This window comes from Natrix helvetica, assembly GCF_964273705.1.
Source record: "Natrix helvetica genome assembly, chromosome: 2".
Taxonomy (NCBI): Eukaryota; Metazoa; Chordata; class Lepidosauria; order Squamata; family Natricidae; genus Natrix; species Natrix helvetica.
The window spans coordinates 27,673,321-27,701,213 of NC_138552.1; the positions used below are offsets into that span (position 1 = coordinate 27,673,321).

The 27,893-nt window shown below is 38.0% G+C and overlaps 1 protein-coding gene across 1 annotated transcript; it reads left to right on the plus strand.

The window, feature by feature from the left end:
- Nucleotides 1-6,748: 6,748 nt before the first annotated feature.
- DDX4 (DEAD-box helicase 4) lies at nucleotides 6,749-26,462 on the plus strand. Its single transcript, XM_081940788.1, has 19 exons — nucleotides 6,749-6,880; nucleotides 7,113-7,235; nucleotides 8,093-8,156; nucleotides 10,199-10,273; nucleotides 11,473-11,514; nucleotides 14,756-14,848; nucleotides 15,122-15,205; nucleotides 15,547-15,582; nucleotides 15,919-15,963; nucleotides 16,192-16,334; nucleotides 17,604-17,756; nucleotides 18,372-18,526; nucleotides 19,308-19,437; nucleotides 20,315-20,481; nucleotides 22,947-23,092; nucleotides 23,859-23,958; nucleotides 24,777-25,047; nucleotides 25,135-25,242; nucleotides 26,059-26,462. Exons 2-19 carry the CDS (start codon nucleotides 7,140-7,142, stop codon nucleotides 26,137-26,139), a joined length of 1,989 nt encoding a protein of 662 aa, XP_081796914.1. The 5' UTR covers nucleotides 6,749-6,880; nucleotides 7,113-7,139; the 3' UTR covers nucleotides 26,140-26,462.
- Nucleotides 26,463-27,893: the final 1,431 nt, after the last annotated feature.

Sequence of the window (27,893 nt, forward strand, 5' to 3'; positions counted from 1 at the left end):
AAATTTGATTAAGGAAATAACCAGAAGATCAATGCCACAAATGGCAAAAAAATTAGGACTACACTATTATTGGAAAGGCACAGGTTGAAATATGAAAACTAATAATAAAATACTAATCAAATTTAGTTAAAATTAGAGCATTATGTTAAAAATGTAGTGATAATGATAAAGTTAGATAAATAATTGATAATGATAACAGTGTATACATATGTATTGGTTTGATAAGAGGAAATTTGGTATAAATTTTAAATGGTGAAAAAAGGGGAAAAAGTAAGTTAAACTTAGTTAAACTATTGTTAAATAAATGACTGATAATGATAATAATGTAATAACTTGTATTGACATGATAAAAGGGAAATTGGATATAAATTGTAAACAATGATTAAGAAAAGAGGTTTAAAAACTTTGTAAATTTGGTATAAATTTTTAAATGGTGAAAAAAGGGGAAAAAGTAAGTTAAACACAGTCAGACTAAATGAGTGATGATAATAATGTAATAATTTGTATTGACATGATAAAAGGGAAAATTGAATATAAATTATAAACAATGATTAAGAAAAGAGGTTTAAAATTTTGTTAAAATTAGGGAATTATGTTAAAAATGTAGTGTTAATGGATAAAGTTAGATAAATAATTGATAAGGATAATAATGTATATATATGTATTGGTTTGATAAGAGGACATTTGGTTAAAATTTTAAATGATGAAAAAAGGGGGGAAAGTTAGTTAAACTTAATCAAACTATTGCTAAATAAATGACTGATAATGATAATAATGCAATAATTTGTATTGACAGGATAAAAGGGAAATTGGATAAAAGTTGTAAAAAATGATTAAGAAAAGAGGTTTAAAAACTTTGTTATTAAACATAATTACTTTTTTATTTTGAATGTGTTATAAAGGAATAATGTGATTGGATGATATTGAAAGATAAGGGAATGCCACTGATTTTGTTTTAAATTTTGGAATGTTTGTTATAAGGGGACACTATAGTCATATGAAGGATGAGGTATGATGATAATAACCATATATAAATATATGTGATGTAAAGTAGATAATTTGATATAAATTAGAGGTGATGATGGTGGAAGGGATGCACAAAAACTCTGTGTAACCAATTGACACACTTTCTACAACTTTGTAATGGAGGATGATTTTGTTTTTATTTAAAAAATAAAAACAATTTGGAAAAGAAAAGTGGCAGTCTGGATGAGCTTTGGGAAGAAGAATAAGGACAATAAAAATGAAGTGGCTATATAGCAAGGGGAAAGGGTGGCTGGCATGGGGAAGAACTATTACATTTACTAAAAAGCTGTCCCTCCCTCAACATTAATCTGCTTGTTTGGGAGATGGGATTTTCTTTTTCCTCACAAGTAAATATAGCATGAGAAAAGTAAATAGCTTTACTCTTGATCAACCACAGTATCTGAATTTTGATCACATGACAATGAGGCTGCTGCAATGGTCATAAATGTGAAACACGGTCACAGGTCACTTTTTTCAGTGGTATTCTAACTTTGAACGGTCCCTGTTGTAAAATCAAAGAGTGTTGTAAATTAAGGATTACCTGTATTAAACTCTTCAAGACTATAATCTGATGCAGACATACCTAAACAGCTATTAGCAGCTTTTTCTTCTTCTTGCCCGACTAAGGATTTTAACCACAAATTGACTGGTGAGAATATTGCCTCAGCCTGTACTTCTTGATGTTTTTCTCATGAGCAATTTGGCTGACTTAGGGGTTCAGTCACACTGTTTCAATTGATCAAAGATGCATTTATTCCTCACTCGACTACATATATTTGGGAAGGACTCCATTAAAAGTACTATTCATAATAAAGTAACCTCCATATCCGCCCCGAGTCCCTTCTGGGAGAGGGCGCAGTTTAGAAATCAAATAAAAGTTAAAAGTTAAAGTTAAAAATCCCACAATCTCCAGGTATAACTTATTATTTTATTTATTAAATTTATATGCTGCTTTTTTTTTGCTACCAAGAGACTCTTATTCACCTATTTAAGTTCAGTTAGGCACCAGGCTGAGGAAAGGTTCTAAAAACGAGTAAACGTGAAAAGAAAACTTCTTGGAAACAAATTATTTGTGTTGTTATGGCAATATACTGAAAATAACAGAACAGATGTTTGCTTTCAACGTCATAGAACTTGACAATTTTGGAAAATTATAACAGAATGAAATTAAATGTTGAATTTGCTTTTAACCTGCCATTTTTTCTATTAATTTACTAAAACATTTCTGTAAAGTATACTAGTTTTGTACATGGAAAATTAAATTGTCAGAGTATATATTAACAGTTAAAATGATTTCAAACATCAAAACAAATCTGATGTATAATTTAATATGGAAACCATTTTTGGACTAAAGGTCTGCTCATGTGTACCACACCCAAAATTTTAATTTCTTAACATAAACTCTTGGATGATTTCTTAAAGGATAAATTATTCACTGACTAGTTAAATTTATTTTTTCATTTTGATATGTATTTCATATGGTGTAATTACTGTTGACAATACCACATTTAACTTGAAATGTAATAATTTGTAGTTTTAAAATGATGCAAAATCTGCTCTAATTCATAGAAGTAAACTAGCATTATCCCAAACATTTGTAATTGGTTTAATGATCTTTAAATTTATTGTCTTTTTATTTTGAGCTTTTCATACTTCTGCTTTTTTTCTTTAAAAGGTTTCAAATATTGTACAAAAATAAAGTGCAGAAAGATTTCTGACCAGCTTTTTCAACTCAGCATGGCCATGTTGATTGGCCATGATAGGAGCTGATGTCCATCATAACTGAAAGTCATTAGGCTGAGAATATAGTGCTCTTTCAGAACTATGGTATTATAAAAAAGGCTGGAAGTTTATATTTTTAATTTCTCTTTCTATACAACTGTTAGAGAACTTAGAGCTGTATTATAAAAAATACTCATTAGGAAAATAAACTGAATATACAAATGACAATAAAGTATATAAAGTACAGCATACAACACTGTTAATCACTTCCCAAGAAAACTATTATAGAAGTGAGAAAGATGAAGGAAATTCCCCAAAACAAAAATTACAAGGTCAGTGAGGAGGAGCCAACATCGCGACGATACAGATATGTGGTCTCGATACTCCGAGATCGCAGTCGATACTTTTGCCGCTGGGTGGTCCAATCGGACCTAAACCATCCTGCAGAAACTGTGAACAGGAAGAATACATCTTGTGATCTCAGGGACATCGCAAAGTCCCTGATAGATCCAAGAGAAGTTCAAGCCGGTGACAAAAAATCCAGCCATTAGGCTGATGAAGTTGGGGCAGCTCCAAAACAGAAGGATATGGAAAGAGAAAGTGTTTCCAGCTGGTGAGGAATTTTTACCATTTTAAAAGAGACTGCCTATAAAAAACTTAAAAGTTAATTTAAATTTGAGAACAGAAGAAATAAGCAGCGGAATTAAGCTTTGAATGGTTTTGGACCTTGGGTTATCTCACTTTTTAAATGCTATGTTCATGGATGGAATTATGATACGGGATAGAGTTAAATAAAGGAGGGATAATGATACGAAGAAAAATATATATGAATGGGTACAACATAAGGAAACTAGATGCAAATTGTAAACAGTAATTTGGTAAGGAGGATTAGAAATTTTTCTTACTAGAGATTATGGATATTTAGCTAGAATAGGCCATAAGGATTTAGTGTTATTGGAGGATTTTAGAAATAGCAAATGAAATACCAGTATGTGCTTATGTTTTAAATCTTTATATATTTTATGATGGACGTTTAAACAATTGTAGTCAAATGAAAATGGAGGTATGATGATGGTAATATGTAAAAATATGAGTTAAAATACTTGAGTTAATATGAATTATGATTGATGACTGTGGAAGAGATACACGAAAGGTTTTGTAACCAACTGATATTCTTTCTACAGTATGTAAAAAAGGAGGATTCTTTGTTGTGTTTGTTTTGAAAATTAAAAATATTTTTTTTTTAAAGTTACAAGGTCAGCCTTTAGTTTTTAACCTGTATAATTTGAAGTACAATCTACTCATCCTTAAGTCAACTGTTAACCCAATTACACTGGTGTGAAATTTGCTATCTTCCTCATTGATCCTTATTTTGATATTATTTCAAGTCACTTAATTACCACCCCAAATAATGGTAATCATGTAATCAAGTCTACTACTTTTCAGAATTCTTGAACTCTGCTGCTGATCTAGTAGTTCTTAAAATTAGAAATCCCTTTATAAATCCCTGTGAATTAAACAAATGTTTCATTGGGGTTAGTTACTAAATAAAAAATAACATAAATTTTAGTAACTTTTATTTAGGTAAAATATATTTATAATTAACTTAAATTTCAAACTTAGTAAAATAACAAAAATCAAAATTTAAATCTTTTTTAATGGAAGGATGAAGATGCTTAGCTTTGCATAATGTCTGAAATAGCTACACTTATTTTGGATCAGTATTTCTTTTTTATAGGAGCAAATATAGAAAATCCTGAATTTGTAGTTGGTTCGTCCAGAGAACACTTCAGCCTTTCCTCCCCACTTTTGTTCAGGCAAGTCACTAACTAGCTCAGGTACAGCAGGAACAAATTTTGATTGGATCCATTGCATAATTACTGAGACTCTCTCAGAGAACGTGTTGTGAGCTTTCCCAGTAACTTTGCTTGAAGACAACACCTTATGTAGCAGAATAAGTTATGATCAGACATTTGGCTTTGCTTGTACAAGTACTGGCCTATCCAGGCAGAGTGGAAACAAGCATGTGCAGCAATCTACCTTTGTATACGCAAAGCATCAGGCTACACAAATAAAACTAGGTACCTGTCAAAACTTTCTTCTCCACTTCTGCACATAATAGTGACCCATATCTAGATGTGTGCTTAGTTCAGATATCGAATCAAAATGCGTGTCCAGACATGGGACCAAAGGTGTAGGAAAGGAACACATGTCCTAAGCAAAAGTCCACTTTCTGTCTCCTGCAATCCTTCCCTCAGATAACAATGTTCTGTTTTAAGTGCAATACAACACATCCTCCTGGCTGATCTCCCCTGTTGCCCTAAAGAGAGATGGGGAAAGGGACAAGTGAGCAGGCCATTTTATTAGGACTGAAGCCAGGATCCCAGGCGTGGCTATGGGGATGTAGGGAAAACACAGCAGTGGAAAAATTATTGGGCAAGCTGGCACTCAGCTCCCAAGGAAGAGGCATACCAGTCTTGCCATAAATAGTCACCTCTTTAGAACATTTTGGATTTTGGCAGGTCTTCCAAACAAGTGGCTTGTTTTGGATTCATAGCAAAGCACCTCTTCTATTTTATGCCCACTCCTACTAAAAATATTTTTCCCAATTATGATTTCATAGAAGCCACTGCCCCCCAAACATCCTTGTTAAATCCAATTAATTTACTTAACCTTTAAATAATTTAATCATATAGATTACAGATTAAGAGCTGGAAGGGACCTTATAGGTCATCTAGTCCACCCCCACCCCACCCCCACTCAAGCAGGAGACCCTATACCATTTCTGACAAATAGCAGTCCAATCTCTTCTTGAAAGTCTCAAGTGATGAAGCCCCCACAACCTCCGAAGGCAAGCTGTTCCACTGGTTGAGTGTTCTGTCAGAAAGTTCCGTATTTCTAGGTTAAATCTCTCCTTGGTCAGTTTCCATCCATTATTCCTTGTTTGGTCTTCAGGTGCTTTGGAAAACAAAGCTGTCTCTGTGGCAGCCCCTCAAATATTGGAACACTGCAATCATGTCTCCCCTGGTCCTTCTCTTTACTAAACTAGCCATGCCTAGTTCTATAATCATTCTTCGTATGTTTTGTCTTCTAGTCCCTTGTTCTTCTCTGCACTTTTTCTAGAGTTTCAACATCTTTTTAATAGTACAGTGACCAAAACTGCATGCAGTAGTACTCTTAAGTGTGGTTTTACTAAGGCTGTATAGAATGGTATTAGTACCTCACTTGATCTTGATTGTATCCCTTTGTTAATGCAATTTAGGATTGCATTGGCATTTTTGGCTACCTGCTGGCTCATATTTAGCTGGTTGTCCACTAAGACTCCAAGATCCCTCTCACAGTCACTGCTATGAAGACTGGTTTTACCCAGTTTATATGTGTACTTTTGGTTTCTCTTACCTAAGTGTAGGACTTTACTTTTCTCTACATTGAATTTGATTTTGTTAGATGGGCCGTGTTGACGTCTGTCAAGATCCATACGAATCCAATTTTTGGTACACAATGAAACACATTAGTTGCAAGGATTATTTGTTACATCGAGCACTAGTTAAAAAACAACCACCACCATCAATTAAGAGAATCCCGCAGCCCTTATAGTTCATTAATAAATTATATAACGAAGGAATATAATGAGTAATTATATAATTATGAATAAACATCCCCCGTAAGCATTCAATTTTAAACCCGTAAACAAAGGGAATCCTAGGCCACACGACGGGCATGCCTTCCTTACACACCGACGAGGCTCTTGCGGGGGCGGGGGGAGGGAATGCTCGAAGAGCAAAATCAAAAAATTAACACGCCGCTCACCCTCCTATGCCCCCCTCCCCGGCCCTTGGGGAAATTTGCTCCCGGGGTTGTGAAAAGCACGAAGGCCTCCTTGAGACCCACCCACCCCCCACTTCCCCAATTCCCCAGGCGCTTCGGGCAGCCGACGCAGAGACAATGAAGAGGCCGCGGCGGCGGCGGCTAGTTAGCAACGTCTGGAGCACGTGTCGACGAGGCGCTACGTCGCCTTAAGGCTCGCGCGCCGTTAAGGTGGGGTTCGAGGCTGTTCTACGCTCCAACGAGAACCAACAAGGAGCGAAGGAGATACAGCCTCGCTGCCTTTGGGCGGGTCTCTTGTCGCCGGGTGGGCCTCAGAAGGGGGAGTGAAGCGGCCGCCAGGCAGGTTGCCTGGGTTGTTTTTTTTTTTTTTTTGGCGGGAGAGGAAGCAGCAGGAGTAGATGGCAAAAAGGGGCCTTCTGTTAAAGGCAGAGCGGCGACTCCCGAGTTGGTGGGAGGAGGTCTCCCTTCGGCCATATTAAGGGCTGCGCTTTGCCTCTCCTCGGTTTGACGCTTCGGCTGTTTTTCTCTCTTGGCAGGAAGGCGTGGAGTTGGCCGGCGCTGCCATGGGTGACGAGAACTGGGATACGGACTTTACAGAAGATGTTAGTAGAGAGGGAAGCCGGGCCTTGCCGGTTTTCCAGCCCAGCTTCCAGAAGCCGGTGGGTGCCTGTGGAAGTTTTGAAGCGTGCTCCGTTTTTCCAATATTTGGGTCAGATGCGCGCTGGCTTACTCAGGCTAGCTTTTACAACGGAAAGTCGGGGAAGTCGGTTGAATTTGGAGCCCAGTAGAAGGATTACTGAACAATTCGTCAAGTCCTTGGGAGGAATAAGTTCTAGTGCCTGGTTCCCTGTTATAGGTTTCCTATTACAGATTCACCCAGTCAAGGGACGCTGGCGCCTAATGTTAATGGCATAATTAATCCACTCTTCCTCAACTTCAAAAGGTGGTGGTTTTACTATAGGCAATATCCCAGAACTCCAAAACCTGCTTTTAAAAAAGTTCTGGAAACTTCCGTCTCAAATTCTGGGACCTTGAATGAATTTGAGTAGCATTTGGTTATATTAGCAAACAAACATTGTACATTGCTCCTTTGTAGTCGAAAGTGTTCTAAATCACTTTGCCACTTGATTCTCCTACTTTGTTGAACAAAGAGTAATTTTACACCTGCTTTCTGTTTCAAAACAAGTTGCTTGATTAGAGGTTTAGATTATAATTCTATTCAATTTATTTGGGAATGAGCCATGATTAAAAGTAAATGACTTTTTTTGGCTAGATAAATTTCTGTTTCTAAGCCACTGCATTTGTTACCAGTAATCACAGATGGATAGTGAAAGAGAAAGTAACATTAATTATATTCTCCAAAGTTGGAGTACTTAAGGAAATAATTATTCAAAATGTTAAAAGCCAAATTCTGTTTAAGCAGATGTATTTTATTATATTTACAAGATAACTGACTTTTAGAAATTTCTTCACATAACTGTTCCTGTATGGTCTGATTCTTTACTTCATCTTGTAGGGCAGCATATCCATGAGAACAAATGAAACCTTGTGCAATTTCACTCAAAGTATAAAACAGCCAGGTATGTGTTAAAGAATATAATAAGAATGCACGTTTTGAAGAAAAAAAACAAGATGGTTGCAAATAATGAAGCTTTAATACTTGCAAGCCTTTATCTCTAATATAGCCATGACAGTCCTTTTGTGACAAGGTGGTCTCAAAATTACATTGTACACACAAGTCCAAGATATTTGGGAGGGGTGCGATATTTAAATTACTGGTTAGTATTGTGCTGTTTCCTTTCAGTTTTAAAATGAAATCATTTTGGTTGAAAGAAAATTCATCTGAAGAGTTAGAAAGTAATATATATTTGTCCAAGATGTGTAATGTTTTATGGACTGTGAGATGTATTTGGTCTTCAAATGTATGTTGGGGATTGTCTATCAAATGTAATAACTGGTGGCAATTCTGATTAGTATTAACTACAATTACAAAAATGGACTTCCTTTTATCACAATTGCACCTTCTAGAGATTTGTTGGAGCTGTGTCTAAGGCTATTAGAGGACATATGGAGCTTCAGACCTGGTTCTGTAATTTATAATCAAGAGAAGAGAGAACATGTGTGAGAAAATGTGTAGCTAAATGATTTGTTCATACCACTGAATTGATAATGTTTTACTTAAAATTAATCTCAAAATAATTTGAAATTCAAACAAAATAAGCAAATAAAAGAAAATCAGCAGAAAAGACATTCTAAAATATCACAGCAACATTAGCTTATTAAAATGCTATGTTTGATAGCAGAAAGAGAATAAAATGTCATTAGGTGTTCCTTTCTGCTGAAGGCATTTGAAAGTTGAGAAGTCACTGCTGAAAAATCACTCCTGTTCCCAGAACTGGCCTCTAAAGATATTCTTAGAATGTGAATAAGAACACAGAATTTTGAAGGAATTCTTAATAATGAAGGGGTTATAGTTTAAGAAACAGAATGTCCTCTTTTTTTTCCTGTGAATGCAGTTGCTTATCTTTGGTTTAATAGGTGGGCCTTTGATTTTTCTGATCATGATAGAGATTGGGAAAGTCGGGAAGGGTTATATATGAATATAAGCCAATGAATCTGGTGAATCGAAAACTTACGTGCTGCTTCTTTCCATACCTGGAAACTAAAATAAAGTAGTAGAGGGAGGGAGGGAGGGCATGACCTGCTGATTCTAATTCTATGCATCACAGTAAAACAGAAATATCAAGTTACTACCTGCATCCAATTTAGGCATCTTGCCAATTAAGAGATTGCCTTCATGTATGGCTCCATAAATCACAATTGTCCTGGATTGCAGAATCATGCACACCATGTTATTGTATTCCACTATGCATGAGTCCAGGGTGCATTAAAACATTGAAGTACATCAAATTCAGCTTTGCAAGCAAGCCATGAAACAAATAATACAACAATTTATTGTATAAAGGAAGGAATACATGAGCTTGGGATGCTGGCTAGTAATTAGCCAAAGTTTAGTTAATAATGAAAACCAATGTATCTAAATTATGGTTTTGAGTATTTTTTAAATTGAGCTTTCTATACTCTCTACTCACATATTATCCAAAACCTAATGTTTATTTAATGTTGGTACAAGTGTAAATCCTCCACTGCACTTTGCAAACCAGGATTATGGCACCAGATTGATATAACCAGCTTATTCAGCATACAGATACTTAGCAATAAATATGTGGACAAGATGCCTGTGTGTAAATATACTTTAAAATCAATGATATATGCAATTGATATACAGAAAGTAATTGCAGAATCTATCTTAATTTTAGAATTCCAAGTGGGTATTATAATGTATATTGATCAGATAGGAAAAGTCAATGTAATCAGTGCTGCAACTAACTATACCTAGATCCTTTTACCAGCATTGAAACTTCATCCATTGAACCCTAATTTACTTGGAAATAAGCAGAAACTAGCTGGCTAACCATAGAACATTGGAAAGGAAACAGGCCGAGCAATTATACTTGTGGGCCTAACTTGTAAATGATTTACATGTGTGAAAAAACTGCCCAGAAATGCACTTAACTAATTACAAGATTTATTATTATTTACTTTTTATTCTTTTTATTAGGTATCAGAGAAAACAGTAATGGTGAAGAGAAACAAACAAGTGGATTTGGAAGTGGAAGAATTTTTGGAAACAGAGGTATATTATAATATAAAACTTTTATTTGTCATTTAAAGAAAAGATTATTGATAGTGTTTAATGAGTTTTAATAATTTTTCAGTGAGGCTGCTCCCTTGCTAATCTACATTTTTGTGCTTTTTTTTTTTAAAAAAAACACCTTAATATGACACTTGGTATTTTTCTCTTTCTTTCTTCCCTTTGCCCTCTCCTCTTTTCCCCTCCCCAGTGTTGCTTTTTGTGAGATGGGTGGCCATATAAGTTTTATAAATATTTTTTTAATTTGTACATAAAAATATTTTAGAGAAGGAAAAAGGGAGCTGATTTCTTAAAGTTTGAGTACTTCTGATAAAACAATATTTAGTGTAAATCATAAATGAAACATACTTTTGCATTTGTGTTTACATGTTTTATGAAACTGAAAATACTGTTTCAAATTGTGAAACATTCCATTCCATTGAGTTTGGTGAACTGTTTCAGATTGTCCACAGTTCGACCTAAACAAATCTGCAGGGAATCTTGGAAGATCTTATGGGGTGAGCAGCGCTAGGCTGGTGTGTGCCACTCCTCTGCTTTTTCTATGTGCTGACCATCTCTTTTCTCAGCATCTTCCCTTCCTTGTCTCCCCTCAGCTCCAGTGATAGCACAGACCCATTGGCTCACTTGTCCTCCCTCTCCTGTCTCTCCTCCACTGTTGCCAATGTCCCTGCAGGCCATTTCCAGAGAACCCCATCAGCCTTGCTTTCCTTTGCTTCTATCCCCCTCTTGCATGGAAAAACCGTGATAGTCTCTGTATAAAGTAGTTCTGCTTGTGAACACATATCTCATTTTAGTCATTAAACTCATAAAACCAGATGTTTCTGCATGAAATGTTTTATGCTCAGAATTTATTATGTAATTAATTCCTTCTGTTTCATCTAAAAGAACTGGCTTTATTTCCCTGTTTTAATTTACATGGTTTTGGTGTATGTGGAAAAGAATGTAGATTTTAGAAAATATTTTCAACTCTAGAAAATATGTCCAAATAAATAACATCTACTGCTCAGAAAATAATTGTGACCTAAATAAATAATATACAGAAATTAAGAAGTCAGAAAAAAGGATAATTAATATGGGTACTACTTTGGAAATCTGATTTTCCATAGTTATTTAATTTTATGCAGTTTGAAAAAAGAATGAATATCATTGTCAGCTATATTAATTTTGTATAACTATACTAGGAAATGGCTTTGAAGAAAGAAAATCTTCAAGTTTTGTAAGAGGTAAGATTACAAACCTGTATCAAGTAATAATTTCCAATCCAGCTAACACTAACCCTCTACGGTGGAGTAAAACAATTAAAATTTGAATGTTACTGGAAAACCTGCATCTAATATTTGCTTTATCACAGCTAAAACAGTAAAATTAAAATTGAATTCATGATGATCTATGTTCATTACCGTGTTTCCCCGAAAATAAAACCTGTCCCGAAACTAAACCCATGCCACATTTTTCGCGTGGGCAAAAATATAAGCCCACCCCCGAAAATAAAACCCCCCTCCGGCCAGGCAGAGCACTGCTCACTGACCTAGCGTTATTCCGAAAGCGCCAAGTCGCAGGAGCGGGGGGGGGAGCGCTCACGTTGCTTGCTGCCTTCGGGATACCGCTAGGTTGGGGAGTGGCGTTCTGCCTGGCCGAAGGGGAGAGTTGCCGGGCGGCTGCTCCCTTGTGAACTGGCTCCCGAAGAGCCGGGCACAGCCTCAGGGGTGAAGCAGCCATGAGGTAATCATGCCCACGAGCAGCCGCCCGGCAAATCCCCTCTCCAGCCGGGAAGAGCGCCATTCACTGACCTAGGGGGTAATCCCTAAGGTGCCAAGCCATGTGGCGCTCTGCCCATCCCCCAGCTCCTGCGGCTTGGCACATTCGGGATACCCCCTAGGTCAGTGCATGGAGCTCTGCCCGGCTGGAGAAGGGGGTTGCGCGAGCGCCTGTTCCGCTCGCAGCTTCACCAAGCCCTTGCCAGGCTCTCCCAGGCCACCGCCGCTGGCTGCTGCTGCCCGCCACCGCCCCGCTCTGCTCCGCGCAACTTCAAAACTCGGGCCGAGTCTTTCAGCATCGGCCGCTCTAGGAGTGCTCTCTATGGTGGGCTGGCTGCCGGACAGGGAGTCTTCCAGCAGCCGGCCCACCATAGAGAGCACTCCTAGAGCGGCCGATGCTGAAAGACTCGGCCCGAGTTTTGAAGTTGCGCGGGGCGGCGGCGGCGACGGGCAGCAGCAGCCAGCGGCGGTGGCCTGGGAGAGCCTGGCAAGGGCTTGGTGAAGCTGCGAGCGGAACAGGCGCTCGCGCAACCCCCTTCTCCAGCCGGGCAGAGCTCCATGCACTGACCTAGGGGGTATCCCGAATGTGCCAAGCCGCAGGAGCTGGGGGATGGGCAGAGCGCCACATGGCTTGGCACCTTAGGGATTATCCCCTAGGTCAGTGAATGGCGCCCTTCCCTGCTGGAGAGGGGATTTGCCGGGCGGCAGCTCGTGAGCATGGTTACCTCATGGCTGCTTTGCTCCTGAGGCTGTGCCCGGCACTTCGGGAGCCACTTCACAAGGGAGCAGCCGCCCGGCAGCCCCAAAACAATAAGCCCTCCCTGATAATAAACCCAAGGGCATATTTCGTGGGGCAAAAGAAAATAAGCCCCTGGCGTATTTTCGGGGAAACACGGTATCATAGGCAGGCATAGTTGGGTTAAAGCTACTTTAAAGCCACGGTGGCGCAGTGGTTAGAGTGCAGTACTGCAGGCTACTTCTGCTGACTGCAGTTTGGTAATTCAAATCTCACCAGGCTCAAGGTTGACTCAGCGTTCCATCCTTCCAAAGTGGGTAAAATGAGGACCCAAATTGTTGGGGGCAATATGCTGACTCTAAACCGCTTAGAGAGGTCTGTAAAGCGGAATATAAGTCTTGAGTGCTATTGCTGCTTTAACAACCTAAGGACATTTTCTTCATTATTTTTTAAAACATGTTAGCTAACAAAAATATTTTCCCTTTATTAAAGATGGTCTTCAATTTCAACCATAATGGAGCCTGCCCACTATGGTCGCAAGTTGTGATGGTTGTTAAGTGATATGGCCACTTGATCCCCTCACTTAATGACTCTTAACCCTGCTCTCCCCTATGTAGTTTTTAAGTGGAGAATAGGGTGCTTTGGGTGAGGGACGCAGCGTAAGCCCTGGTGCAGGCCCAAACCAATCTACCCTGATCTTCCCTCACATCCTAATGTACCCCTGTGTTCCCCTTCCCACCTCTTGGGGTCCTTATAGGCCTAGGGCTGTGATGGCGAACCTATGGCATGCGTGCCGGAAGTGGCACACAGAGCCATCTCCAGGCACACCAGCCGTTTCCCATTGCTCTTCTGGGTTTTGGCGCGCACATGCCAGCTGGTCTTTGCGTTTGCGGGAGCATCGGAAACCAGAAGAGCAGCTCCCTGGTACACATGCACACTCCAGGAAGCAGGTCTTCCGGTTTCTGGCATATGCATGCATGCTGGCCAGCTGGTCTCAGTGCATGCATGTCCACCAGAAACCGGAAGACCAGGTGACCAGTGAGCATGCGCATTCTGGAAACCGGAAGCTCAGCTCGTGTGCTGGGGAACTGCTGTTCCAGTTTCTGGTGCTCCTACGTGTGCACCGGGGACGGAGAATTTCTCTTCTAGTTTTCCATGCTCCCCCACCCGTGTGCGTTCCCGTTTCAGCACTGGTTGCTGAAAAGGTTAGCCAACACTGGCCTAGGGCATGCTTTTTTACCCCACTGGGTCCCATACCCTCCTCCCCAATACCTGTCACTGATTCTTCACTTAAGTAGATGTTTGGAGCTTCAGAGCTCATGTGGGGGTAGGAGAGTAGGCTGCTCCATTCCTTGGCATTCATGCAGACCACATGCCTGGAAGTAAGTGCCATTTTCTGAGCGGTTTACAAATGTCAGCATATTGCCCCCAACAATTTGACTTCTCATTTTACTAACCTCAGAGAGATGTAATGCTGAGTCAATTTTGAGCTGGTCAGGATTCAATTCTTGGCTGTAGGCAGGGCAGAGTTAGCCTGCAGTACTGCATTCTAACCACTGCGCCACGACATCTTAGATAATGATCTCTAAAGATAAAAATCTTTGGGGTAGCATTGCACTTTATTGAAATTTTGTTTTTCTTTTTCTTTTAAGAAGCACATCTGTTTTGACTCTGTAATACCCATTTTGCATGTTGGGGAGAAAAATAGTACTTTATTAAATGTTTGAAACTTTGCTCCAGGTGGTCCTTTTCCACTATATTGGATAGAGGCTGAGTTCATATGCCAGATTAGCATATGATTGCTGTATTTCTGAGTTACCCAGTTACATAGTTTTGAATAATGCTTTTACTCATTAACCAGCTCACAAAACATAGTTTAGAAACTCCAGTTTACAAATTGAACCTGATTTGGTTACCACTGTTCATTTTTATTTAATCTTCCTGAAGAAAATGATTTCCCCCCCAAATTAGGTTTTCAAAGAATAAATGATGACAATAGTGTTCTTCGTAGACCTGGGAGAGGATCATTCAGAGGTGATAGAGGAGGATTTGGCCAATTTACAAGTAAGTATTATAGTTTGGAATAATTCAAACATTGCCTGAGCCAGAAATTTCTAGAAATGAACGGTAATTAGTATTACGCCTAAGAAACATTTACAAATGAATATCTGCTAAAAATATATGCGCTAAAAAAAGTAGAAAAATATTGGACTGGAGTTTTGAGGCTTAACAGCTTGAGAATTGTTGTAACAAGTTATGTTAGTTAAAATATATTGAACATCTTTTCCATGAAATATCTAGCATGTAAGACTGACTAAATCTTTGATTATATTATAGCAGATGATGTAAATATGAAACAAGATGGAAGACAACATTCTGTCAGCTTGGGTTTTAAAAGAAGAGGCTTTGGTATTCCATCAGGTAAAAATTAATGTGATTTTTTTTATTTCCATTTTTTCTGACTTCATCTGAATAAGATTATTGGCAATTGATATATTTTAAAATGCAAAATAATGGAACAGAGGAGAGATCATAGATAAGTTCAACTTTTTGTGAATTTGGAAACAGAAATCTGGTATAATGCAGATGTTCTACAACTACAGGTTTCTTTATTCTTGACCATACATTTTCAAAGTATGCCAAAGAAATTAAAGTGCAAAAACATCTCAACAATGTAGATGAATGTTGTAAACTAATGATGATTGTAATTTGTTTATCACAGTCAAAATCACAATATTATTAAAACATATGCATTTTTTCAGGTGAATTTGAAAGTAGAAGAGAATTTGAAGCCAGAGGTAAAAATAATTTTAGTTTATGTACTACCTATTGCCCTCTTATCTGCTTCTGTTATTTTCTGTTATTTTCAGCAGATATGACCTTTGTTATCTGGAAAGCAACAATGATAGAGACTCCTTGTATAAAGAACACTTGTGAATTCAGTTTATTCCTTGATTTTTTGAAATATAGAATTAACACTAGAACTTTGTGATATTTCTGTGTGTGTGTGTATTATTCCTGAACATTCCTTTTCTGTTTCATTTAAAATTGTTAATTTGAGAATGATCCATATAGCTCCTATATAACTTCGAAATTCAGTTCTGCTCTTTGTAACTTAACAATTCTTTTAACAGGGGATTACAAAGAAAGCAGTGAAGAAGGAAATATAGTTGGAAGAAGTAAGTGTATTTTGAAAGTAAACAAGTTTTAAAGTTCCTTCTATGTCCTATTTTTTCCCCATCCAAATCATTTTTTATTTCATCAATAAAGGGAAATGGAAATCAGATGGTAATGCAGGAGAGGTGGTACTGTAGATATGTTTATATTAGAAAGAATGAAAGCAGATACGTTTTTGGCTTCACATACAGAACTTTTTGAGAATCAGAATAACTTTCTTGTATTTGCAGATCCAAAGGTGACATATGTACCACCACCGCCACCAGATGATGAAAATAGCATCTTTGCACATTACCAGACAGGAATAAATTTTGATAAATATGATAATATTCTTGTGGAAGTTTCAGGGCTTGATCCTCCACCAGCAATATTGGTTAGTGAATGTTTAAAATTCTTGAGAAAAATAAAGAGCTGAAGAAAACGATAGTAGCTATTTTAAGTGATACATTGCTCATCAGAGTTTCACAATTTATCAATAAGCTTTGTAATTAATTGCTGAACAAAACAAGGTATCTAACTTATTATACAATAGTAACTTGAGGGGAGGGTTAAGGTTGTGCATGAGATAGGGAAAAAAATGTTTAAAACCAAAACCAAATTTTTGCAGCCCACATCTTCTATTCCATTATTCCACTTCCAGTGTTCTAGTGGTGCAGGATCCATATGCCTAGCCCAAATATTCCCAAATTTGTCCCTCCTTTTCCTTCAACTTAATCATCTTCCTTCATGATTTTAAGAGTGTCTTCCCTCTCTTTCTCCATGCCAAATTATGTAGCATAGCAACAGCAATAGCACTTAAACTTATATACCGCTTCATAGTGCTTTACAGCCCTCTATAAGCTGTTTACACAGTCAGCATATTGGCCCCAACAATCTGGGTCCTCATTTTACTCACCTCGGTAAGGTGGTGGAAAGCTGAATCAACCTTGAGTTGATCAGGGTCAAACTCTTGGCAATGAGCTGAATTAGCCTGCAATACTGCATTCTAACCACTGCAACACCATGGCTCCTATTCCATATTGCAGTGGCCCACCTGTCTTCAGTGGTGGGCTGCTGCATGGTCACAAGGGTTTGGCGAACCCTTAGCTCTGATCGCTGGCTGGGCCTGCCCACCCGCCCATGTTCTATGCTATCCATTTATAACTTACTTTCTGGCTCGTTGGCTGGCCCAGATGTGTTCAGCGCTGCCCCTGCTATTCTCACTGGAGCTGCCTGAGCTGATTAGGATCCTGTTTGAAGCTCCATTTCTGTCCCAGAGGGGCCCATGCGAGTGATGCGCACGTGCACACCCACAACCAGCAAAACCTTTGTTAAAGAAAGTGCAGCCCATCTCAGCCTGTCTTCCTTGGAGGCAGTACAGAATGTACAATACAAAACAGAAAATACCTACAATCAATGACTTCTGATTAAAAATGAAAATATGATAGAATTAGTGGCAAGCCTTGTCATTAAAATTAACATAAAATGGATTGTTCTGATTCTGTGAAGAATGTTAGGCTTTTTTTTTAGTTTGCTTTATGAGGCTATACCTGGGGTTATGGTTTGAAGTAACCCATAAAACATTGAAGTTGTGATATGCTAGTGTTTTAAAATTATACTTTTAGCTTTGCTAATCTAGTTTTCTATTTAATCAATTTTTTAGAACTTTGAGGAAGCTGGTCTGTGTGAAACCTTAATAAAGAACATAGCCAAAGTTGGATATTTTAAACTTACTCCTGTGCAGAAATATAGTATTCCTATTGTTCTGGCAGGACGTGACTTAATGGCATGTGCACAAACAGGATCTGGAAAAACAGTAAGCACACAATACAAAATTCTGTTGAGGTTTGGGGTGGATTTATTACTATTTCATCATTTTTTTATTTCAACATTTAAAGTTTTAAAATTAGTGACTTGGTTGAGATATTTCACTCTCAACTCAGCTGCAGTTTTCATTTGTGAAATATTTTTATTAGTAAAAACTGTAAAATTGAAATTAATATATTAGTTATGCAAGTTTCTTATGATTGAATAACTAAACTTTAATTAATTGGAAGCATTTTAAATTAAAAAATAAGAATATTCTTGAGATATTTGATGTACTTCTTTAGTACGCTAATATAAAATTCCTAATGTTTAAATTAGTTCTTTTAGTATGACTGGACCATCTTTGTTGCACAGTTTTCTTAGTACTGTTTGTGAATCCCTTTTCATGATAATGAGATTTATAACTAAATCATAGTTCTCTGACATTAAAAAGTTAAGAAATTCTCAATGTTTGAAAGTAGATGTTGGACCTTTATATTTTAGTGTACTTCTTAAATTTTTTAAAATAAACATCCAATATTGAATTAGAAAAATGTACTTTTATTTAACTTTGTCATGTACTGGAAGTGCAGCATTTCTAAATTATAATGTATTTGCCCTTTAGGCAGCTTTTCTTATACCAATTTTAGCTCACATGATGCGAGATGGAGTGACTGCCAGTCAATTCAAAGTGGAACAAGAACCAGAATGTATAATTGTAGCACCAACTAGAGAATTGATAAATCAGATCTTTCTGGAATCAAGAAAATTTTCATATGGGTAAGTATTTGGATAAACTAAATCACAATGGCTGAGTGCTCCCACTAAAGAATAAATTACAGAAGTGTTTATACATATCTACTCAATATGTATCTAAAGTTATAATGGCTGCGAACATTGGGAACCTGTCTCGGATTGATATAGTAGGATGTGATATATTTTAGTTAAGTGATTTTCCATCTTTCTGGGAATAACCAAAGTTGTGGCTGATTCATGTGCAAATAATCAACATTTGATTGTTATATGTGGAGGTGGGTTCCAAATCCCGATGCTACCAGTTCACTTGTGCATGTGCGTCGCTTCTGCGCATGTGCAAAAGCGTCTAGGCAGCTAAGCGAAACCTCTTTGCCGCCACTACCAGTTCGCCCGAACTGGAAGCAACCTACCTCTGGTTATATGTATTAGAAAAAGCTGAAGCCATAACTGTAGTTACTTAGGAATAATAAAGAAATTATAAGTATTCACAAGTTTATAATACTGCAGACTGGACTAGAGAAAGGTACACAAATGAATCTGTCTAGTAAAAATATTATTTATTATATAATTCTTACATAATTGTACTCCTATATTATATCTTAAAATAATATAACGGGGTCCACTACTTAATTTTAAATTTGGACCATCAAATGTGGCTTAAATATTTCAAACAGCCAAAGCAATATAGTATTAGATCTGTTATTATATCACAGAGATTTAAGGCTTTGTTATTAATAGTAATACAGTGGGATCTGTTCACTGTTTTTAACTGTATATTTTAATTATATATTTTCTTGTTAACTAGAACTTGTGTAAGACCTGTTGTGATTTATGGAGGTATACAAATGAGCCATACAATTCATCAGATAAAGCAAGGCTGTAATATATTGTGTGCTACCCCAGGAAGACTTTTGGACATCATAGGCAGACAAAAGGTAAGCTCTCTGGGTCACCATGAATAGAGTGAACATTAAACTTTATGACTGTTCAAAACTCAGAGTTAACACTGTTTTATTGCAAGGGTTAGATACAATTTAAAACAAGTTTTTACTGAGGAGCTTATGGAGATGAGTTAACAAATTCCAAATCGATTCACAAAAAGGTACTTGATATGTGATCAGGCCAGTGATAAAATACAGCTTTTGTTAAGGCTAAAAGGATGAGAACAGATTCTGGCTATTACAACATAGTGCTTTGATTTTTTTTCAAGCTAGGTAACATGATTGTTCATAGAGAATTATCTGTAGAGATTCTGACTCTCCGGAATCATTATTGTGTTTGCCAATCCTACCATCCAAGTTCATTTAACATAAACACTTAAAGAGATTTGATACTTATCTGGAATGTTGGATATGTAAAATTAAAGGGAATGAAGAACCATAGAATGATATGTATATGAAGGAAGGGGAGGGCAGCATATGACTTATGGATAAATGAAACTTTAATTATTAAATGCTTTCATTTTTAAGAAATATAAATCATAGTCTCAAAAACCATCAGCAAAGTTTTCTCTACTGACAGTATAACTGAAGGAGGTTACATTAGTTGCTTCATTTCTGTATTTAAATGCTTGGCCTATGCCTCTTCAGTATCCTTGTGGTATGGTAGATACGTAGTAGATGTTAATATTGCAGCATCTAGGTATAATTAATCGTTTGTGTGAAATGTCTTTAAAGCAAGATACGGGGAAAGATGTAAGGTATCCCATATAAATTTGAGGACTAGTTTGAGTTTGCGCAGCTATCATGTAAAAGTACAATTATGCATTCTTTTTTTCAAATTTTTCTTTTATATCTGATTTTTTCCTAAAAGATTGGGCTCAGCAAATTAAAATATTTGGTGTTAGATGAAGCTGATCGTATGCTGGATATGGGATTTGGCCCTGATATAAAGAAATTAATTTCATCTCCAGGCATGCCCTCAAAAGACAATCGCCAAACATTAATGTTTAGTGCCACTTTCCCTGATGAAATCCAAAGGTATGTATTAGCAATTCATTTTAAAAATACAGTTACAAGGTGTAAATTTCAGATAATTTATTCCAAGTGAAATCACAAATACACATGCTACCTTGCTAAAATTTGGAATCTTGATTGCTAGGGTTTTTACATCTACTTTATTTAATCTTGGAGGAATTGACTCTTCATAGAAAGTAGCATCTAAGTAATTGTTTGAAATGGTCCCTATTATTTTTACAAGTCATATTTGGACAATAACTTAGCAATTTAAATCTATATAAATAAAAATGTAATGTTTGTTTGTTGGAAATCTCAAATCTCCGAAAGTTCTTCACTGATTGCTTTGAAATTTTGACACAATGTTGCATTCGACTATGCGCATGTTTTTATATACGTATATTATATAGATGTCACACCTGTGACAGGTAAAAACATGCTTTTTTGTAAAAACATGCTTTTTTGAAAACGAGCGCCATCTGCTGGACGTAAAAGCAACACACGCTATACCATAGCGTTCATTTCTTGAGTATAGTATATTTGGAACAGTTCGGCCTCTCTCCAGCTTTGTCCCGACGGTCCCTTTATATGTGTGGCTGGGCTGCGGCTGCACCCTTTCCCTTTTCCGCCCCTCCTCCAACAAGCTTCGCCATTTCCACCAAGGGGAGCCAAAGCCTTTCGGCCTCCCCCTCCCCTCTCTTTCCTCCCCTCCCTTCAAGCCTTTGCTGTCTGTGGTGGGGCGGCACCTGACCCATCCCTCGCCCACCTCCCACCCAGCTGAGCTCCAGAGGAGGTGGAGGCAGAGCGTCTCCTCAGCCCGGCCGGCTGCACACGCTCTCCACCCCCCTCACAGGGAGCCAGCTAGGGCCTTGCCAAGGCGGCTCTGACGGGGCGGTGTCAGCCTGAGGCGCAGCGGGGCTGGGGCGACCGCTGGGTGCCCCGTGAGGTGGCAACTGCAGCGGCGACGGCATCTCTGGATGGGGCCGCAGCCAGCAGGGGCTGCCCGTGGGCGGCTCCTTCTTCCTCCTCCTCCTCCTCAGGGGACACCGGCCGTCTCCTCTCGCCACCACCGCTGAGGGAAGCCGGGTCGGGGGTGGCGGCCTCCTCCTCCTCCTCTCCTCCTCAGCTCAGCCTGGCCAGGGCCTGTGGGAGCGTCCTCCATGGCGGCTCTTGCAGGGGCCACCGTGGCTCACTTCCATGCGGGGGCCGCCTCTGCCAGGGGACTTGCACTTTCTCTTTTCTTTTCCATTTAACCAGACTGGGCCACAGCAACGCGTGGCTGGGTACAGCTAGTAGTATATATTTATAGAAGTGGCTACTGGTATTTTTAGATACATTTTACTAACTACAAGTAATCCTTAATTTAAAGCCATTCATTTAGTCACTTTGAAGTTACAATGGCACTGAAAAAAGTTTTTAGATTTTAGGAGCCATGGTAGTGCAGTGGTTAGAATGCAGTATTGCAAGCTAATTCTGCCCACAACCAGGATTTCGATCCTAACCAACTCAAGATTCCAAGGTCAGTAAAACAAAGACCCAGATTGTTGGGAGCACTATGCTGAAACATATTTGTTAATTTTAGTAAACTACTAGAGAGTGCTGTAAAACCATTATGGAATGATATATGTCTAAGTGCTAATTTTAAAGTGCTATTGCCATTTTCCACACTTAAATTGTTGCAGCATTCTCATGATCACATGATCAAAATGTGGATGCTTGGCAACTGGCATATTTTTATTAAGATGTGGTAGCACAGTGGTTAGAATGCAGTACTGCAGGCTACTTTTGCTGACTGCCAGCTGTCAGCAGTTCGGCAGTTCAATTCTCACTGGCTCAAGGTTGACTCAACGTTCCATCCTTCCAAGGTTAGTAAAATGAGGACTCAGATTATTGGGTCAATATGCTGACTAAATCACTTAGAGAGAGCTGTAAAGCTTGTGAAGTGGTATGTAAATCTAAAGTGCTATTGTTATTTTGGTTGCATGTCTCAGGGTTGTGAGTAGATAACGGGTACCATTTTAGTGGGAATGGCTAGCTGTGCATGAAAAACAGATGCTGGACCTGTTCGGACATGAGATGAGATCGGCAAAAGAGGCCTGGAAGATGTCATTAACCTGAATGCCATTAGTCAGATGGTGCATGTTGGTTTTCCCCTGTGGCGCATCATGAATAAATGTGCAGGTGGGAAACCAAACTGTCAATGTATTAAACATAGATGTATTTTATCTAGATCAGGGGTGTTTGGACACCCCTGATCTAGATATTTTCGGTCAAGAAAGGTTTGTGCAGACTGCTCAGAAAGTGCTGTAATTCATTATACTCCAAACATGTTTGAAGCTCCCTTTCTGCGTCTTCAGTGCAACGTTGCTTCTTAGGACATGATGATGTCCAGGCTGTCAAGACTACTCTGAAGTGTAGTTCAGGATATATGCATGCCATATGAAATATATAAATAAAGTAAAACCTAAATTTTATCTCATTGTTTAAAGGCTTGCTGGAGAATTTTTGAAGACAGACTACTTATTTGTTGTTGTTGGACAAGTGGGAGGAGCATGCAGTGATGTTCAGCAGACCATACTTCAAGTGAAGCAGTATGACAAGAAAGAGAAACTTGTTGAAATTCTTAATGAAATAGGTAATTGAGGCCGTGTAATTGAAATGTATTTTTTAATGTTACTAATTATTAAATTGATACAAGGCTGCCAAACGTATAGTGTGGCATATCATTGTTCAGTAATATAAATATGTGCAATATGGATTCTCCACAGTGTTCTTTTTCTTCTCCTGACCAGCTCATTGTATAGTTCTAGCAGTGACGTGCGGTGAGGTTTATGGCTGGTGAGGCTGGTGACATCATCAGGAAGGCGGGGAATGGGACCACGTGTGCAGGAGACTGAGGCAGCCTCAGCCTCCTGCACACCTGGTCCCATTCCCCGCCTTCCTGAGTCAACATGAAGGGGACCGGGAGCGCGAGCCGGCGGAGTGTGCTCCGCGGTCCCCTTCATGTTGACTCAGGAAGACGGGGAATCGGACCACTTGTGCCTTTCCCCTTTTCCCTTTTTTTTTTCATGATGAGAGCAGTGAGGCTCTGCCTCCCCTGCCTCCCCTGACCGCACATCCCTGAGTTCTAGAGTTGATCCATCAGTTTTTAGGAAATAGGTTTTCTGTGCTAAAGAAGGTTGCAGGCTGTTTCAAAAAGTCATTAACGGTTGTTAATTGTAACAAACATAGGGAAACCCCATTTTATGAGTGATCACTATAAATGTCTCAGAACAACTATCATCACTGAGATGAAGTTGTGGGAGTGAAGTTGAAGGGAAGTATGCTTAAGTAAATATCTGGAGTATTTATACTTACATTTTTGAAGGAGAGTAAAATATTATTGTCTGCTTTATTTATAGGCAATGTACGAACTATGGTGTTCGTGGAAACAAAGAAAAAAGCAGATTTTTTTGCAACTTTACTTTGCCAAGAAAACATATCAACCACAAGTATTCACGGGTGAGTAAATTGTGGAGTAGGCAACATTTTTGTAACACTTAAAAATGACATGTTGAGAAGAAATTGGTGGTCGTGGATGGCTTCCATATTGGTTGCCGAGGCCAATTATGATAATTCTCCTTTCAGAAGTTAAATTGGTGATTATGTTTCTTGTCACTTTTCACTAGCCATAAAAATATGATGTTGCCCTTTTCTGGGGAGAGGTGGAGATATTTCCAGAGTACTTGGTTGCAGCTATTCATAGTTCTCATTTCTAATAATGCTTAGGCTCTAAATAGAACCCAATGAATTCTTAGCAATATAAAAAGAAATGTTTTCTTTTTAAAAAATTAAAATAATTTTAACAGCAGGTGGGTAAGGAAGCTAAGAGGGGTTGTGGTGCCTTCCATTGATCTCAACCAAAAATAAACCATAATCTAGTGATTTCCAGAATATTTAAATCATTCTTTTTTGCCTTCCATCCAGTCGTTTCCAATTCCTAGGGCCTGAGGTTTTCTACATTCCTTATCTTACTACTGTCACAGGACTACTGAAATGCTTAATTAAATTATGAGATTGATAAAAGGTAAAGTCGTTTCTTAAAGGACTGTGTGACCTCTAACCAAAACAAAGTACAGTAGAGAAGCACACATTTTGGATTACTATCTATGATACTTCAGGCTGCAGATGATACCCTTCTTCTTCCTTCTTGCAGAGTAGAAATATGAATGACAAATTTATTTTTTATCTAATGCACATATGTCTAACTTTACCCTCCACTTTGATAAATCTATCTGTTAAAATTGCTTTGCAAATTCCATTTTTTATTCTATTTTTAGTGACCGGGAACAGAGGGAAAGAGAAGAAGCACTTCATTATTTTCGTACTGGAAGATGCCCTGTTCTTGTTGCTACATCTGTAGCAGCAAGAGGTCTGGATATAGAAAATGTTCAACATGTTATAAATGTTGATCTTCCTTCCACAATTGATGAATATGTTCATAGGATTGGACGAACTGGGCGTTGTGGTAATATAGGCAAAGCAATTTCTTTCTTTGATCCTCAAGCAGATAGTCCTATTGCACAGCCCCTAATAAAAGTGCTCGCAGATGTAAGTTGTCTTTCATTTCCCAATTTTTTAAAATAGTTTTTAAACAGACAATAGTACATATGTAATAATGCGACTTTCCTTTTTAAGGCTCAGCAAGAAGTCCCAGCTTGGTTAGAAGAAATTGCTTGTGGTTCAGGTGGGATTGGTTTTAGTAATCCAAAGGGAAATGTGTTTGCAGCTGTTGATTCCCGAAAGGTAACTTTTAAATAAACCTGATTCTTACCTAAACAGTGGTTAAGTATTGTAATTTTGAAAGACCCCTGGCTCCAAAACAAATTCAGAACCTTAAATATTTCTCAAACTAAGGTAGAGAAATATTTGTGGCTGTGGATATTGGAATAGGCATAGATGAGGAAGCAAGCATTATAGAACAAGGATAATAAGGAAAGTGATGTATGTGGAAGTAACCATTTTTAAGGTTCTTTACACATATATTGTTAAAGTAGTCTGTTAAAATGATAATATAGGATATACAGAAAATATTAAGTATTCTTGCTTTTGAGAAATAAACAATTGAGGCAACTGGACTAGACGTCTGATGGAAAATAGTAATTTTTAGGGCTTTTATAGGCAAACCAAATGCATTACTCTATCAGTGGAAGCTGATTGAGCATCACAATACCGAAATGGGACTTCATAGTTCCTTGTATTTCAGGCTATGTGAAAAATGTTGAAAGGTTGTCAAGTAGGTTAGAGAGCAAGAATCTAAAAAGTACTGACGTGGGCATTTTAGGGCCCACAGGCCACATGCAGCCAGCAGGTAGTCCCAGTCTGGGAGCATCGGAATTGGGGTGCGGGGGTGGTGCAGTGTTAGTGGCAGGAGTGAGGCAGCAGGGGGCAGGACAGCAACGGCCTTTCACAACAGCCCTACTTTCTCATGTGGTGCCTTGGGACAATTAATTGCCCACCTCTGTTCTAATACAATCTTGAAAATAAACATAGCACACTGTTTCCTGGCAACATACAATTTTCTTTGTTTTATCTGAAAAATCTGAATTCCGTTTCATGTAGGTTTTCTGTAGCAAAGACAATCATCACAGTGGAGGATTTGCAGCATCGAATATACGTGTAGCAGATGAGTCCTGGGATTAAATCTACCCCTGACAATAGAACAACGTTGTACTATACAAAATCTTCTAAACAGAGTAGTTTTGGGGAAACCTGACTGGATTCTGGCCAAATGTATTTGATTGTCTATAATTTCAGTGGGATTTACTTCTATGTGTTTAGGATTATTATATGTTTAAAAAAACTTGATGTTGCTGCCTTTCCATGTTAAGAAAAGGTGAATTTCAGGCATTTGAGTTCCTTATTTAGCAAATTTAAGTTTAATGGTTGTGTGAAAACACAATTTGTTGTAAACGACTGTTATAAATGACTGTAGAAATGATTAATAAAAACTTGTAATCATGTTCTGTGCTGTGGATTTTATAGAATCTAGCTCAATTCTGGCAGAGTGTTATTGGGAATTGTTGATTTAATAAATATTTTTAGGATTACATATCAACTCTAAAAATACAAACTTTCTTAACATTTATCAGCTATTGATTCTGCAACCTACACAACATACATTGCATTCACAAGGCAGAAGAAGTGTATTCAAGCAACTTAGAACTAAGGAGAAATTTCCTGACAGAACAATTAATCAATGGAACAACTTGCCTCCAGAAGTTGGGAATGCTCCAACACTGGACGTTTTAAAGAAGATGTTGGATATCCATTTGTCTGAAGTGGTGTAGGGTTTCCTGCCTAAGCAGGGGTTTGGACTAGAAGACCTTCAAGGTCCCTTCCAACTCTCTTATTCTATTCTATTTTGCTTTATGCTGGTTATTATAAGCAAACTTATTTTGGAGTTTACTGAGTCACCATCCATTTCCTAGGTCAACAACTTTGCACAGGCCTAAATTGCTTTGTGAACAAGAACTATTCAGATACTTTTAAATAATTGGTATATTTAAAGTTGAAGGCTACATTTTTGAAATGATCTTGAGGAAATCTCCAGACAATTATTTGATGCACTGAAGTGGCTCACTACTGCAGTGAATTTTCCTTTTGTTGATTCTTCAGGGACATGTAATTATTCAATAAATTGATGTATCTGAGGCAGAGCACTTGAAAGTTTTTTTCACATATGTAAGAAAATGAAAGTAGGCTGATGGAAAAGATTGGGGATAATTGGTAACATGTAAAGTCACCTTGCGGTGAGATGATCTGCAAATAAATTTAATAAACAGTAAGTGGTATACTGGCCAGTTTAGGACTTGATAGCCTATGTCTTAATGAGAAGAGGAAGAGTATAATTCAGGGAGGGGAAAGATGGTAAGGTATTTTTTCCTTTTCCAGTCTTGGTTGAGTTCTCAGAAATAAAGACAATGAAGAATGGAGAGTTTAGGTCATTGGTTTAGGGATTAAACCCAAAGCCAAAGACATGACAACTGAAACTGATGAGATTAAAGTTGGCAGGAAACCTACAAGCAGCGAACAAGGTAGCCTTTATTCCCCCCCCCCTTTTTTTTTTTAGTCCTGCGTTGCTCAGTTTTGATGATTTTAGATATCAAAACTATTTGCTCAATTTAATGATTGCCAACTTTGGTACGACATTTTCAGTGAAACACTTAACTCACTCTTAAAGTTTTTTTTTTATTCCAGAGATTTTGTATTTAGCACCATATACTCCAGAGGTATCTGAATCTGTTTAAGAAAAAATCTGGAAATAGTTGTTTGAAAAATGAATTCCTGGATAATGGGAATTTATTGTTCTGTTTCACACCAATTTCAGGGGAGTCTACATCACTAAATTAAAGAATGTAGGGGATGTGACTACTTGCCAGGTAGAATTTTGAGGG

Coding starts and splice junctions, on each gene's coding strand:
- DDX4 (XM_081940788.1), top strand. CDS start 7,140: ATGGGTGACGAGAACTGGGATACGGACTTTACAGAAGATGTTAGTAGA. Junction 11,515..14,755: donor ATCTTCAAGTTTTGTAAGAG/GTAAGATTACAA, acceptor CCCCCAAATTAG/GTTTTCAAAGAATAAATGAT. Junction 17,757..18,371: donor AAACAGGATCTGGAAAAACA/GTAAGCACACAA, acceptor TTTGCCCTTTAG/GCAGCTTTTCTTATACCAAT.